This window comes from Capra hircus, chromosome 22 (assembly GCF_001704415.2).
Source record: "Capra hircus breed San Clemente chromosome 22, ASM170441v1, whole genome shotgun sequence".
NCBI lineage: Eukaryota > Metazoa > Chordata > Mammalia > Artiodactyla > Bovidae > Capra > Capra hircus.
Window position 1 is genome coordinate 10,615,610 of NC_030829.1, and position 14,187 is coordinate 10,629,796.

Below are 14,187 nucleotides of genomic sequence, written 5' to 3' on the forward strand. Positions count from 1 at the left end.
TCTGGGCACTAAGATCCCACATTCCCCAAGGTGCAGACAAAAATGATTTTTTAATTAAAAAAAAAGATAAAAAACATAGGAATGGTCACCTATTCTGTTACCCTTGCACTGTAGAAGATTGAGGTGCTTGCCCAACTTAAGTCATTCAGTGGTGTCTGACTCTTTATGGACTGTAGCCCACCAGGCTCCTCTGTCCATGGGGATTCTCCAGGCAAGAATACTGGAGTGGGCTGCCATGCCCTCCTCCAGGGTATCTTCCCAACCCAGGAATCAAACCCAGGGCTCCCGCATTGCAGGCAGGTTCTTTACCATCTGAGCCACCAGGGAAGCCTGTAGAATGTAACATATATGTATATAACTTTTTATGTTGACATGTTGTTATTTTCATTTTTGTTCAGACTAAGAAATTTTCTTTCCTTTTTTTGGCCATAGAGTGTGGCATGCATAATCTAAGTTTCCCAATCAGGGAGTGAATTTGTACCCCTTGCAGTAAAAACAGGATGTCTTAACCACTGGACAGCCAGGGAAATCCCTGGAACATTAGCTTTATGGTCTTTTTTTTTTTTTTTAACATACTTGTTCCAATATGTAAAACTTGCTTAAAGTTCAAAAATTGTGGAAATAAATGGGCTTTGATTAAATTATTGAGAAAGTAGCCTTCCAATTTAAACAGAATGGAATATGTTTCCTCATCCCTGGGAGAAGAGTATTTTCATTTGGACAGTGATCACATGGACTTCATTTCTTGGGCATTTGCACATCTTCTGGCCTAGGTGTTAAGGGTGTCTGCTGGTAACAGCTTCCCCTGTAGGCTTTGAGCCCATGCTCCCATTGAAAGCCCCCTGGACCTTTTGAAGAAAAGGTCTTGCCACAGGAATTAAAAAGGCTTGGTCCAGTGGTTAGGACTCAGGGTTCTCACTGCCGAGGGTCAGGGTTCCCTCCCTGCTCAGGAAACTAACATTCCACAAGCCTCTAGCATCAGCCCTTTTGTCTCTCTGGGGCTTTGTTTCTTCATTTATGAAAAATAAATAGTAATGGTACCTATCTTGTACGGTTGAGGGTGGATTGCTCACAGGAAAGGAACATTAGCCCAAGACCACCAGGAGGTGGCCTGCCACTCACAGCTGAGCTATTCAGGTTTTGGATGCAAACCATCTCCCCAAACACCCATGTGAAACAAGGTCACTCTAGAACCATGACGCATGCTTAGTCGTGTCCAGCTCTTTCGACCCCACTAACTGTAGCCCACCAGGCTCCTCTGCCTATGGGATTTCCCAGGCAAGAGTGCTGGAGTGGATAGCCATCTGATGGATCCAGACAGAAGCAAGACCTCTTCATCATGACATCCAAATCCAGATAAGAACAGGATAGTCCAGACCACAAGTGTGGCTACGTATTCCCTTCCTGGGGACTGACTCACTGCCCCATCTTCTTCTCACCTTTTAGATAAGAATTACCAAGATGTCCAGTCACAGAATTGCCCTCATATCCTGACAGTTTCCAATTCATAGCAAAATCCTACTTTCTTGAACCCTCTTCCAAATTAGCTGGCACAGCCCAGATCTTACTAGTTCTTTGAACACCCTCTTGCTTAGATCCCCAAGGTGCTTGGATCCCCAAGGTGCACCTTCTCGCTTGTTGCAATGAGGCAATCAACTGAACATGTTTCTGAGCTTCAGCTGTGTTCCTAGTGGGCTTCAATAGAACAGCACGCTTCACATGGTCACTCTCTGGCCCTTTATTCCACTTTCTTATTTGTAACCTCGATCACCACCTGATCTGTTTCATATTTATTTGTCTGTTCTCTCTTTGCTCCTCTTGGAAAGTCCTAGGACAGTAGGAACATTGTTTTATTCAGACTGTACCGTGAAACCTAGACCAGTTCTGTCACATAGTGGATAGTCAATAAATATCAGTTAGATGAGTGGATGAGTATAGACCCCAGCATGCTGCCTGGTGAATAGCAAGCCTTCAATCAGCAGCAGCTGATGTCATTATTATGATGTTAAGAACATGTCTGATGATAAGGTGGACATCATGAGGAAGACTCCAAAGCCAGATTGCTGCATATGAAGCTGGAGAAGATGGACGCAGTGGTCTCTGTAAACCATACTTTTTTTTTGGAGGAGGGGGCAGAGAGTTAGCCTGTTTCCTTTCGTTTCATGGTTATAGAGCCAGCCTGGAAACATCATCCCGGTACATTCATCTGCCTAAATTGCTCCCACAAGCAGAATGAAACTCTGAGTGAGTCAAGCTAATTATCTGGTGAAGTGAGGTCTAGTTGACCCTTCAATCAAACAACTTTGTTTTGGCCCAAATTCATAGAATTGCAGAACACTGACTGACTGCCTGAGTGATCGGAATTACCATTGTGAGTAAATCTCCCTTTGAAAAATTTCATTTTTGCTCTTTTTTTTTGACCACACTAAGAGGCTTGCAGGATCTTAGTTCCCCGACCAGGGATCAAACCTGGGCCCAGAGCAGTGAAAGCACCAAGTCCTAACCAGTGAACCACCAAGGAAATCTTGAAGAATTCCGTGTTTGCATGAGTTGAGTGTCCTCAACCATTTTTTAGTTTGAGGTCTGAGCCCAGTTCTTCCCTGTGTGTGAAGTGTGGCACTCTGTTTCAGTGGCCACTTTGGAATCATGATAGAGCAGTGTTCTGTATAGCTCCTCTGTTGTTTTCACTGAGTTGTGTAAGCAGGAAGGATTCAGATTAGAGGCCTGGGTGTGGGACACTTTGGGCCTGTGCTTAAAAAATCACTAGAACAGTGATACATGTTCTTGAGGATGTGGAGTAAGACTGTTTACCCTGTAGGATCGTTTTCTTTAGGGGACAGTCATCTGAGCTTGCATTTTCTCTGCAAGGTCCCGGAACCAGGTTGTCAAGCTGGTTCATCTCTTGGGCAGGAGAGACTCTCATTTGTGTTAAGGGACTGACTTGTCAACAATTTTTGAAATGAAGAAAGTCAGCACTTGCAGATGGCATGAAGAGGTTTGCTACAGGAAATAGAAAAACTCTAAGGAATACATTTAGTGTGGACAAGCTAACTGCCTGAAAGAAGTCATTCAGCAACTCTTCATGGATTTATATCTCAGTTCATACATGTTTTAGTGCCCTTGAAGGCAGTGAAGTGCGTGTGTGTGTGTATCTTGAGAGAGAGAGAGAGAGATGAAAACTGCAGCATAGCTATGTTTTCAGTCTAGTACATGAGTTATTCAGTTCAGTTCAGTTCAGTCGCTCAGTCGTGTCCGACTCTTTGCGACCCCATGAATCGCAGCACGCCAGCCCTCCCTGTCCATCACCACCTCCCGGAGTTCACTCAGACTCGCGTCCATCGAGTCAGTGATGCCATCCAGCCATCTCATCCTCGGTGGTCCCCTTCTTCTCCTGCCCCCAATCCCTCCCAGCATCAGAGTCTTTTCCAATGAGTCAGCTCTTTGCATGAGGTGGCCAAAGTACTGGAGTTTCAGCTTTAGCATCATTCCTTCCAAAGAACACCCAGGGCTGATCTCCTTCAGAATGGACTGGTTGGATCTCCTTGCAGTCCAAGGGACTCTCAAGAGTCTTCTCCAACACCACAGTTCAAAAGCATCAATTCTTCGGCACTCAGCTTTCTTCACAGTCCAACTCTCACATCCATACCTGACCACAGGAAAAACCATAGCCTTGACTAGACGGACCTTAGTCAGCAAAGTAATGTCTCTGCTTCTGAATATGCTATCTAGGTTGGTCATAACTTTTCTTCCAAGGAGTAAGCATCTTTTAACTGCTGTTAATTTAATATTTAGACCCTATTTCTGATTTTTAAGAAAGCCCACGTTTTTTGTTTTTAAATAAAAAGGTTTTTTTCATGGTGGTGTGGCCCCTTCAGAAGCTGTACAAAGCCACAGATCTGAGCCAAATTTAGTGGCATAGGGGAATATCTCTTGTATCCTGTGGATAATGTCAGCTGGCATTTTTCTGAAAGAATGGGCCTATCACATTTCTAAACTGTGTTTGTCCTTTCCTGGGTGAGTAGCGTTCAGCATGAGCTTCGCAGGTGGCTCAGTGGTAAAGAAACTGCTTGCAGTGTGGGAGGTGCAGGGGACATGGGTTCGGTCTCTGAGTCAGGAAGGAGGAGGGCATGGCCACCAACTCCAGTATTTTTGCCTGGAGAATCCCATGGGCAGAGGAGCCTGGTGGCTACAGTCATGGGGTTGCAAACAGTCAGACGTGACTAAGCATACACGCACTCGAAGTTCATACTATGTCAGAATTTCAACGCTGCTTAGCATCGGTGCATTGTGGTTTTTCAGAAAGAGATCTGGGGAGTGGTGGATTTGACAATAAGCTCATTATCTGGGTTTAGAAAGGTGTCATCTCTAAATTTCCTGATATTATAATTATGTTGCAAATTTGGCTGGTCTTTTGAGAGTTAATATTAGTAAATATCACCATGGTGACTGCTGTCCATCAATTAATGCTCTTGGGTCGTCTTTAATTTTGTATTCTGCTTTGTATTATCAAAGTGATTGTTTCTTCCTTTAATAGATGGCTACTGTCTGTATCAATACCTGTCTCTGCCAAATGGGAGAGTGATGATGTCAGAACTAACTTTTGATTACATGGCTGATTGTGGCTGCCTTTAGAGACTTCCAGAATGTGCCAAGAACTCTTAATGGATCAAACAAGCTTATCATGTTGTTTTCACCAGCAGAAATATTTATATCTGGTAATTGGGCCCTAGAGTAAAATTTTAGGCCTGTGTTACTGAGCATACTTTATTTCTAGTGATCATATTTCCTGATAAGATGCTAATTTCCTTCTTCCTTTAGGGCTATTTAGACTCCTGAGAGCTTGCAAAAGAAGTTTTAATTATGAGAAGTTCCAGCTCAACGAAATCTCAGTGTTAATTGCTGCTTCTGTCAGCCTGTGTTCCCTTGGCGGGGTTGGAATGCGCTGTGTGGTGTTGACTGAGCCCTGGGAGAAGCAAACAGGAGCCGGAGAAGTGATGATGTGTAGGCACCAAAGGCGTGTCATAGGCTGGTCATGTGACAGGTCCCAGGGAAAATTTCATCCCCATTGCTTGTTTCATTCTTTTTTTTTTTTGCTGTTGACATGTAAGTTGATTTTAGACATTGGCGTTTCCATGTGAATTGGTTTTTAAGGTCATTCCAGTCCTCATGGCCAGTTAGAAATGGACACTTGGAGGGAGAAGGCCAGAGGAAGCATGAAGGATCAAGTAAGAAGTTGAAGATAAATAAGCTTTTTATCCCTTTTCTTAGGGCAGCCGCTTGCTGTGCGGTCTGTACTGTGCTGCCACCTGCTGTTCAGAGATGATCATTGCAAGATCATATTTAAATTGTGCCTTCACAGCCAAAAATTAACTTTAAAAAAACAGACTGCTGTGCCTTGAAGGAGAAGAAGTTGTTAATGGCTCAGAAAAAGAACGATTCCTCTTGAATCTTTGAGACAGTCTAGATGTGACTGGGCTGCTAATGTAAATAATATAGATTGCCTGCATTCAAAGAAGGGGACTTTGGTGTGGCTGGGAAAAAGGACGTTGGACCTAGATGGATCTACGGTCGTTGAAGTAACATATAAAGTAATCTCTAACACTCTGTCTTAGAGGGCAACTGAAAACAAGCCCCGGAAGGAATGTGACCTAGAGAAGTGAGTTTAGATAGACCTGTAGGCAGAGAAATGGAGATTTGGGCTGAGGGCAAGGTCAGATGTGGGCACAGGGGCTGTGGGCGGGTCCTCAGCCAAGCATGGCCCAGGAAGGTACCGCCTGGGAGCCTGTTAGAGAAGCCAGAGGTGACCTGGGGGGAGGGCGGGCAGATTTTAGAAAACGGGGTGGGGATGAAATTCTGAATCAGTATGGGGTGAACCTCTTCACATGTTAAGCTGATTACAATCAGTATGGTTTGCCACGTGAAGCTGTGGGATCTTTTCATCTTGAGATTTCAGTCAAAGTGAATGATAGTCTGGTGGGAGGATATTTTAGATGAGTTGCCCGTTTGGGTGGAGAATTTGATGGTTTCAGAAGTTCTGCACAATGTAAATTGTCTGCGGCCACCATGGAGAATAGTATAAAGGTTCCTTAAAAATTAAGAACAGAGCTACCTATGATCCAGCAATCCCATTCATGCGCAAAGGATCTGGGAAAGGCGAAAGCTCTAATATGAAAAGATACATGCACCCCAATGTTCATAGCGACACTGTTTACAATAGACAAGAAGCTGCCTAAATGTCCATAGACAGAGATGACGTATATACAATGGAATATTACTCAGCCATAAAAAGGAGTGAAATTGGGTCGTTTGTGGAGATGTGGATGAACCTAGAGTCTGTCATGCAGAATGAAGTGAGTCAAAAAGGGGAAAATAAATATGGTATATTAACCCATATGTATGGATCTAGAAAAATGGTACTAATGAACCTGTTTACAGGGCAGGAAGAGAGACTCAGACATAGAGAGTGAACTTGTGGACACAGAAGAAGGGAGAAGGAAAGAGTGGGATGAATGAGAGAGCAGCATGGACATAGATACTCTATCACGTGCATATAGATAGCTGGAAGAAAGTTGCTGTATGGCACAGGAAGCTTGGCTGGGCGCTGGGATGACCTAGAGGGGTGGAATGGGGGAGATGACAGGGAGGTTCAAGGAGGGGATATATGTATACATACAGCTGATGCACGTTGTTGTGCAGCAGGGACTAACACAACATTATAAAGCAATTATACTCTAATTAAAAAATTAAAAATACTTTTTAAAAAAGATGCGTCTAGAGATTATCATACTAAATGAAGGAAGTCAGACGAAGACAAATACAATACCACTTATACGTGGAGTTGGAAATATGATGCAAATGGATTTATTTACAAAACAGAAACACACTCAGACATAGAAAACAAACATGGTTACCAAAGGGGAAAGGGTAGAGGAGGGATAAACTAGGAGTTTGAGATTAGCAGGTACACACTGCTATGTATAAAATAGCTAACCAAGAAGGTCCTACTGTATAGCACAAGGGACTATGTTCAGTATCTTGTCAGTAACTATATTGGAAAAGAATATGAAAAAATATATAGATATATAACTGAATCAGTTTGTTGTATACCAGAATCTAACACAACATTGTCAGTCAACTATGTGTGTGTGCTCAGTCATGTCCAACTCTGCGACCCTTTGGACTCTGTCCACGGGATTTTTGCTTTTAGGCAAAAATACTGGAGTGGGCTGCCATTTCCTCCTCTAGGGGATCTGCCTGACCCAAGGATGAATCTCCGTCTCCTGCATTGGCAGGCAGATTCTTCTGCTGAGCCAGTCAGGGCAGTTAATCGACTATACTTCAATTAAAAAATTGAAAGGGCTTCCTTGGTAGCTCAGAGGTTAAAGCGTCTGCCTGCAATGTGGGAGACCTGGGTTTGATCCCTGGGTTGGGAAGATCCCCTGGAGAAGGAAATAGCAACCCACTCCAGTATTCTTGTCTGGAGAATCCCATGGACTGAGGAGCCTGGTGGGCTATAGTCCACGGGGTCACAAAGAGTCAGACACGACTGAGTGACCACTTTTCAATTAAAAAAAAAAAGTTCCACAAATTCTAGGAGGAAGAGTTATTCCAGAAGGATGTCACTCATTTGAATTTAAGGATTAAGATAAGAACTGTTCCAAAGGCAAGACTGTGAAGTGCCTGTTGGAAAACAAAAAGCCCAAAACAAAATTCACACTGTCAGTGTGTGAGCGTAAATGTAGTTAGGCTGGTCTTGTAGGTGAAGTAAACAAGAAGTCTAAAGTCACACTGTCAGCTCTGAGAAATGTTACATAATTCATGACAGCAGAGGCTGGAGACAGAAGAATTAAAAACACGATGCATCTCACTTTCTGGAAGGAGCAAACAGCCCTGCAGATCTTAACCACCCCTCAGCTTCTGCTGTGGGTCTCATCATTTGGAGGCTTGAAGAGAAAAGCAATGGAGATAAGAAGCAATATATTACTTTGGAAAAGCCATAAAATATTTTCTTTAAGAAAACAGATTTGATATTTGAAAAATATGTCTATCAGCCCATGGACATTTAACATAATGCATTTTCAGAATAAATCTCATGAAAAATTTCAAAATGAACGACTGAGTCTCCTTCCTGTTTCATCTGCTCCCCCTGTTATGCAGCCAGGTTTTAGAATCAGGGGGTTTCTTTGAGGAAGGGAAGGGTGTCTTTGTTATATTGCAAAGATGTACATGGTTTGTTTGGGTGTATTCAGTCAGCCACACGCTTTTACTGCTGATCATTTGGTTGGGAATATTTCCATATGTTTGCAAGGCACAGATTTTTTTCATTAGTCACCCAGCAAATGGGATTCATGAAGATGGCCCATCTGGAAACTTAAGTCAGCACATGGTTTTTTGTCCCTCCCTTCCAAACTAGATTTTCTAGTGTAGATTATTCTCAGAGTTACCTCCCCAGTCCCCTTTAGGGCTGTTGTCTGTCTCCACACACAGACCGAAGCAGAAGAGTGTTTGGCTCTACATCTGTGATTCCATTCAGTTCAGTTCAGTTCAGTCGCTCAGTCGTGTCCGACTCTTTGCGACCCCATGAATCGCAGCACGCCAGGCCTCCCTGTCCATCACCAATTCCCGGAGTTCACTCAGACTCGCGTCCATCGAGTCGGTGATGCCATCCAGCCATCTCATCCTCAGTCGTCCCCTTCTCCTCCTGCCCCCAATCCCTCCCAGCGTCAAAGTCTTCTCCAATGAGTCAACTCTTCGCATGAGGTGGCCAAAGTACTGGAGTTTCAGCTTTAGCATCATTCCTTCCAAAGAACACCCAGGGCTGATCTCCTTCAGAATGGACTGGTTGGATCTCCTTGCAGTCCAAAGGACTCTCAAGAGTCTTCTCCAACACCACAGTTCAAAAGCATCAATTCTTCGGCGCTCAGCTTTCTTCACAGTCCAACTCTCACATCCATATATGATCACTGGAAAAACCGTTTATAGCCTTGACTAGATGGACCATTGTTGGCAAAGTAATGTCTCTGCTTTTGAATATGCTATCTAGGTTTGTCATAACTTTCCTTCCAAGGAGTAAGCGTCTTTTAATTTCATGGCTGCAGTCACCATCTGCAGTGATTTTAGAGCCCAAAAAAATAAAGTCTGACAGTTTCCACTGTTTCCCCATCTATTTCCCATGAAAGGATGGGACCAGATGCCATGATCTTCATTTTCTTCACTCTCCTCTTTCACTTTCAAGAGGCTTTTTAGTTCCTCTTCACTTTCTGCCATAAGGGTGGTGTCATCTGCCTATCTGAGGTTATTGATATTTCTCCCGGCAATCTTGATTCCATTAGGTCAGGTTAATTATGGAGACATCGATTAGCCTGCGCAACGGTGACTCGGGCTCAGTGATTAAGATACAGTCTGCTTATAGAGATGTAAGCTCTCTGGCAGGAACCAGAGCATATTTGGAGCACTTACTCTTGTCTGGGGAGAACGGATGGGAGTGGGGGGATGGGGCGGGGCTGCCCGCCCTGCATTTTTGGGTGTCGCTGTGCCGTGGGACTGATGGGGCTCAGGGAGAACCAGAGCCCTGCCTAATGCCCTCCAGCCCCCCCAGGTGCTGCCTCCTGCAACAGAAATAACCCTTTGCTGGAAGATTTGGGGTCATACACTAGTTATAAGCACAGATTGTAAAGCCCAAGTGTTCGGGGTTCAAACTGCAGCTCACCATTTACTGTGTCACTGTGCCTCCATTTGCTCATCTGTAAAATGGGGATGTGAGCGGCCTCACAAGACTGCAGTGAGGATTACGTGAATTAGTATTCTGTAATATGTTATACACAATGCCTGGCCCCGAAGAAGCGTGACAGAGGTGTTTGTTAGGTAAACCATACAATTTTAGCCTCCACTGCTTATTGGTCTACTCTTTCATTCCAGTTCCTACTTCTCTTCCTTTTCTTTTTTTTCCCTCTGGTCAGATTTTGCGTTACCCACAGCATTTTTTAGCTCTCGTTAAAGCTAGTCTGTGTTCAAAAAATGGGGTTCCCAGGTGGCTCAGTTGGTAAAGAATCTACCTGCAGTTTTTGGGTTCAATCCCTTGGTTGGGAAGATCCTCTGGAGGAGGGCATGGCAACCCTCTCCAGTATTCTTGCGTGGAGAATCCCATGGACAGAGGAGCCTGGCCGGCTACAGTCCATGGGGTCACAGATTTGGACACAACTGAAGCAGCTTAGCAGGCATGCACACACTTGCTCAGAAACATCACTGATCACTGATCCTTGTTCTAACTCAGTGCTGCTCAATGGAGCTTTCTGTCATGATGGTAATGTTGTAGATTTTCCTGGTCCAATATGGTAGCCCTCAGCCACAGATGGCATTTGAACACTTGAAACGTGGCTAGTGCATCTGAGAAACTGAATTTTTAATTTAACTGGAGTTAAATGAATTTAATTTAAAATAAATAGCCATCTGTGACAATATGGTACTACCGCATTGGACGGCAGAGAAAATCTAACTCATTGGCTCTTTAGTAAGCGTCACTGAGGTCAAGTTGAATTTGTCAGTATCAGGTTAATCTATAAGTGCCTGTGTTTTATTGTTTGCTTGTCCTGAATTTTTATGTTCATTGTTCTATTTCATCTTTGTTCTCATCACAATTTTGGTGATTTGGGGATTTTGGCTTCTTGCAGGTTCAGCGAAATGAGGACAAATCTACCACCTTGAAACTGGCTGATTTTGGTCTTGCAAAGCATGTGGTGAGGCCTATATTTACTGTGTGTGGGACTCCAACTTATGTAGCTCCTGAAATCCTCTCTGAGAAAGGTAACAGTTACACATGGTTCTGTGGGACTCTAGCTCGCTTACTAACCAGTGTTTACTTTTTCATATTTAAATTTCACATTTTTCAACATGAAGCAGTTAAAAAATCTCAGAGATTGGCTCTGCATTTGCACTTGTATATTAAATATTTGAAGTAGGTCTCCTTGACCAAAGCATAAGAACTTGTTCCTCATCAGGGCTGCTCTTATTACAGAAAGGAGATTGTGAGTGTGTGTGTGTTGGGTGGGACAGTGAGATGAAAGATGGTGGAGAATTGAATGGGAAACTCAAGCAAGCAAGGTCATTTAGCCACTCACCCAAAGCTACCTCTAAGGGAGAGATATGGAGCAGTTCTTATGGTAATTGGCTTTAAAACTCCTTTTTAACCTCGCAATTAAAGGAAAACGAGGTCCCAATTCAAACCTCATGAATAATATATGTATATTGCATATTGTATAAGGGTCCAATGGGCTAGTTTAGTGATAGACTCTGTAAAGGATATACGAGGAAATCATCTTCATCATCATTATATGGCTCCAAGTATGTGAATAATTATTTAGCCATCCTTGTACTCCAGGAGAAATCAGTTAAACTACCTATGATGGCTAAAGATGGGAAAGCTCTAGACGGGTTATAAGCCTGGGGGTAGGGAGAAGGGAGAGTTCCATCCCAGCAGCAAATGCATCAGGGAAGCCAAGATACAGAGATTAGCCTATGCATGGAAGTTGGGTGGCAGAGACTTTGAAAAACCAGCCTCAGTAGAGCAGAGGGAAGTGCAGTTGGATGGGGAGGGTTGGCCTGGATTCCCCACGAATGAGTCTGGACTCAGTGTGGCCAGCAGAGTTGCCGTGGTAATGCGACAGTGTGACAGGAGAGTAGTGAGTGACTCCGGACGTTTTAATGGAGGCATTGCTCTCTTGGGTCAGAGAGGAAAGAAAGCAAATAAGCTGGGGACTTCCCTGGTGGACTCTCCATGCAGGGGACTTAGGTTCGATCCCTGGTCAGGGAACTAGATCCTGCATGCTGCAACAAAGGGTTCCCATGCCACAGTGAAGACTGAAAATCCCATATGCTGGAGCTAAGACCTGGCACAGCCAGATAAATATATAAGTAAATAAATATTTGGAAAAAAAAAAAGAAAGACTCCGTGAACTCTGGGAAGCCAGGACAGTAGGGCTCATGCCAGCTAACACAGGGTGTTGGAAAAGAAAGCTCTTTGGGAGATGGGAACAGGGTGAGTTAAATTTTGAACTCACTGACTCTATAGAGACATCAGGAGTGGATACACACAGAGCTGTCTGTTTGGCTGAATGTGTGGTTTTGAGACCCCCTCCGTACCAAGATGGCAGCCAAGAGATGATGTGTTTCTGCCTCCACTGCACAGGTTATGGGCTGGAGGTGGACATGTGGGCCGCAGGCGTGATCCTCTACATCCTCCTGTGCGGCTTCCCCCCGTTCCGCAGCCCAGAGAGGGACCAGGAGGAGCTCTTTAACATCATCCAGCTCGGCCGCTTTGAGTTTCTGGCTCCTTACTGGGACAATATCTCTGATGGTGAGACTTTGGGCTTCCCAGGCAGGAGGTGGTTTGGGGGTGGGGAGTTGGGCCCCTTCTGGGATCTGACTGCAGAGCCTGTTTTTAGGTCAGATGTGTGAAACCATACCCAGAGAACTTGCTACAGTACCTGGGCCATCTGCATCCTCTGCTTTCCTTTATTTCCTGCTAGCTTTGTGTAGATCTCCATAGCGTCCCAAACACATGACTTGCTTTGATATGTAAGTCTTACCACCAGTTGGAGTCACCAGATACTTTTCTTGAAGCCAGTTGAAGAACCTCAGAACTGGAAAAATATCAGAAACGTGGAATCCTCATTTGGAAAGATCAAAGGCATCTCACATACAGAATTGGACAGACTAGAGATGCTTATTTCACTTGTGAATAGTCAGGTCTCTAGGGGCATCCTTGGGGCACAGAGGCTCTGGAAGGTCAGAGGGTGAAAGTCAGAGATACTTGTAGTGGAGCAGAAGCTTGTGTGGTCCTCCTCCCTTTTGGCTCTTTCAGGTGAAATCTTTCCCTTGATTTACACATTTGAAATATGTATAGGTATGGTTCATGCCCTCTGTGTGTCCTCTTGGGCTGGATGGCGCCATGGGTGGTAGTGGTGGGCCTGACCTCACGATTCCACGTCTAACACGGTAGCCCTGTAGCTGCATGGGGCTATTTGAATTTAAGCGTCAGTGAATTAAAAGGAAATGCAAGAAGAATTCAGTTAGTCAGTTGCACCAGCTGAATTTCAAATGCTCATCAGTCCCAAGGGGGTAGCGCAGATGTGGAAAGCTTCCATCATGGCAGACAGTTCTGAGGGCCAGTGGTGTTCTGGTCCAGCACTTGTTGCTAACACAGATGCTTATGTCCTTATTTCCTGTATGGAAAAGGAAAACTCTGAACCATCTGCATCCATCTCATTTTTCCATCCTTCTATCATTCCAACAGCTGCCAAAGATCTGGTGAGCCGGTTGCTGGTGGTAAACCCCAAAAAGCGCTACACAGCCCACCAGGTCCTTCAGCATCCCTGGCTTGAAGCTGCCGGAAAGACCAGCAGGGCAAACCTACAAAAGGAGGTGCCCCCCAGCAGCGAGGACCACTTCCGGAGCTAGCACACACAGGCTGCAGAGCAGACGTCGTAGTCGCAACCTCAGCATCTTACTCAGTCCTCCTTGGTCCTGCTTGGGGACAGAGAAGACGACAGACACGGAGGAGAAAAACAATGAAAAAGGCTTGTTCACATAACTGGAGAATCAAGGGAAGGCGAGAAGACACTCAGTGTATTTTAAAGCGTGTTTAACAAGATAAACTTGAGTCCTAATGTTAAATCTTGTAACATATGTTTAGGTTTTTAGATTTGAAGTCTTTAATACATCGTGGGAGGTGGGGTGGGGAGACTTATTCTCAGTGAGGGATGTTTTGGTATTAATGATTTGTGTTTTGCTTCTTCCTTATAATCAAGTTCCTAGTACATATTACAGGAGTGGTGCTTACCAGGGTTTAAACTCCCCCTGTGAAATTAATCATCTGAATCATAGTCCTTCCTCATTAATAAAATGCGCTCTGGATAACTGAAGCGAACTGTATTCTGACTGCTTCTTAATGCTGGTGATGAAAACCAGCGAATTATAGTTCAGACATGTCTCCTGAAACCCCTGTGTCTACACGTAAATGTGCTGACGGACCCTTGATGAACTGACCAGGGCTGTTTGTTTAGGATATGCTGGTCTGGGTCTCTTGCATTTTAGTTCTGCTGAAAACCAGATTTGGTGCAGCCTGAAATGGAAAGAAGAAATCATCGATTCACCCCTATCCCTTTAGGACCCATTTAGACCATGCTTCAG

At 44.3% G+C, this 14,187-nt stretch overlaps 1 protein-coding gene across 1 annotated transcript in view; it reads left to right on the forward strand.

Moving 5' to 3' along the window:
• Positions 1 to 13,915, forward strand: part of DCLK3 (doublecortin like kinase 3) — a 42,486-nt gene extending 28,571 nt beyond the window's left edge. The window contains exons 3-5 of the mRNA XM_018066628.1: positions 10,671 to 10,803; positions 12,185 to 12,352; positions 13,292 to 13,915. Coding sequence (XP_017922117.1) covers positions 10,671 to 10,803; positions 12,185 to 12,352; positions 13,292 to 13,455 — 465 coding nt within the window. The 3' untranslated portion in view covers positions 13,456 to 13,915. The remainder of the gene's footprint in view (positions 1 to 10,670; positions 10,804 to 12,184; positions 12,353 to 13,291) is intronic.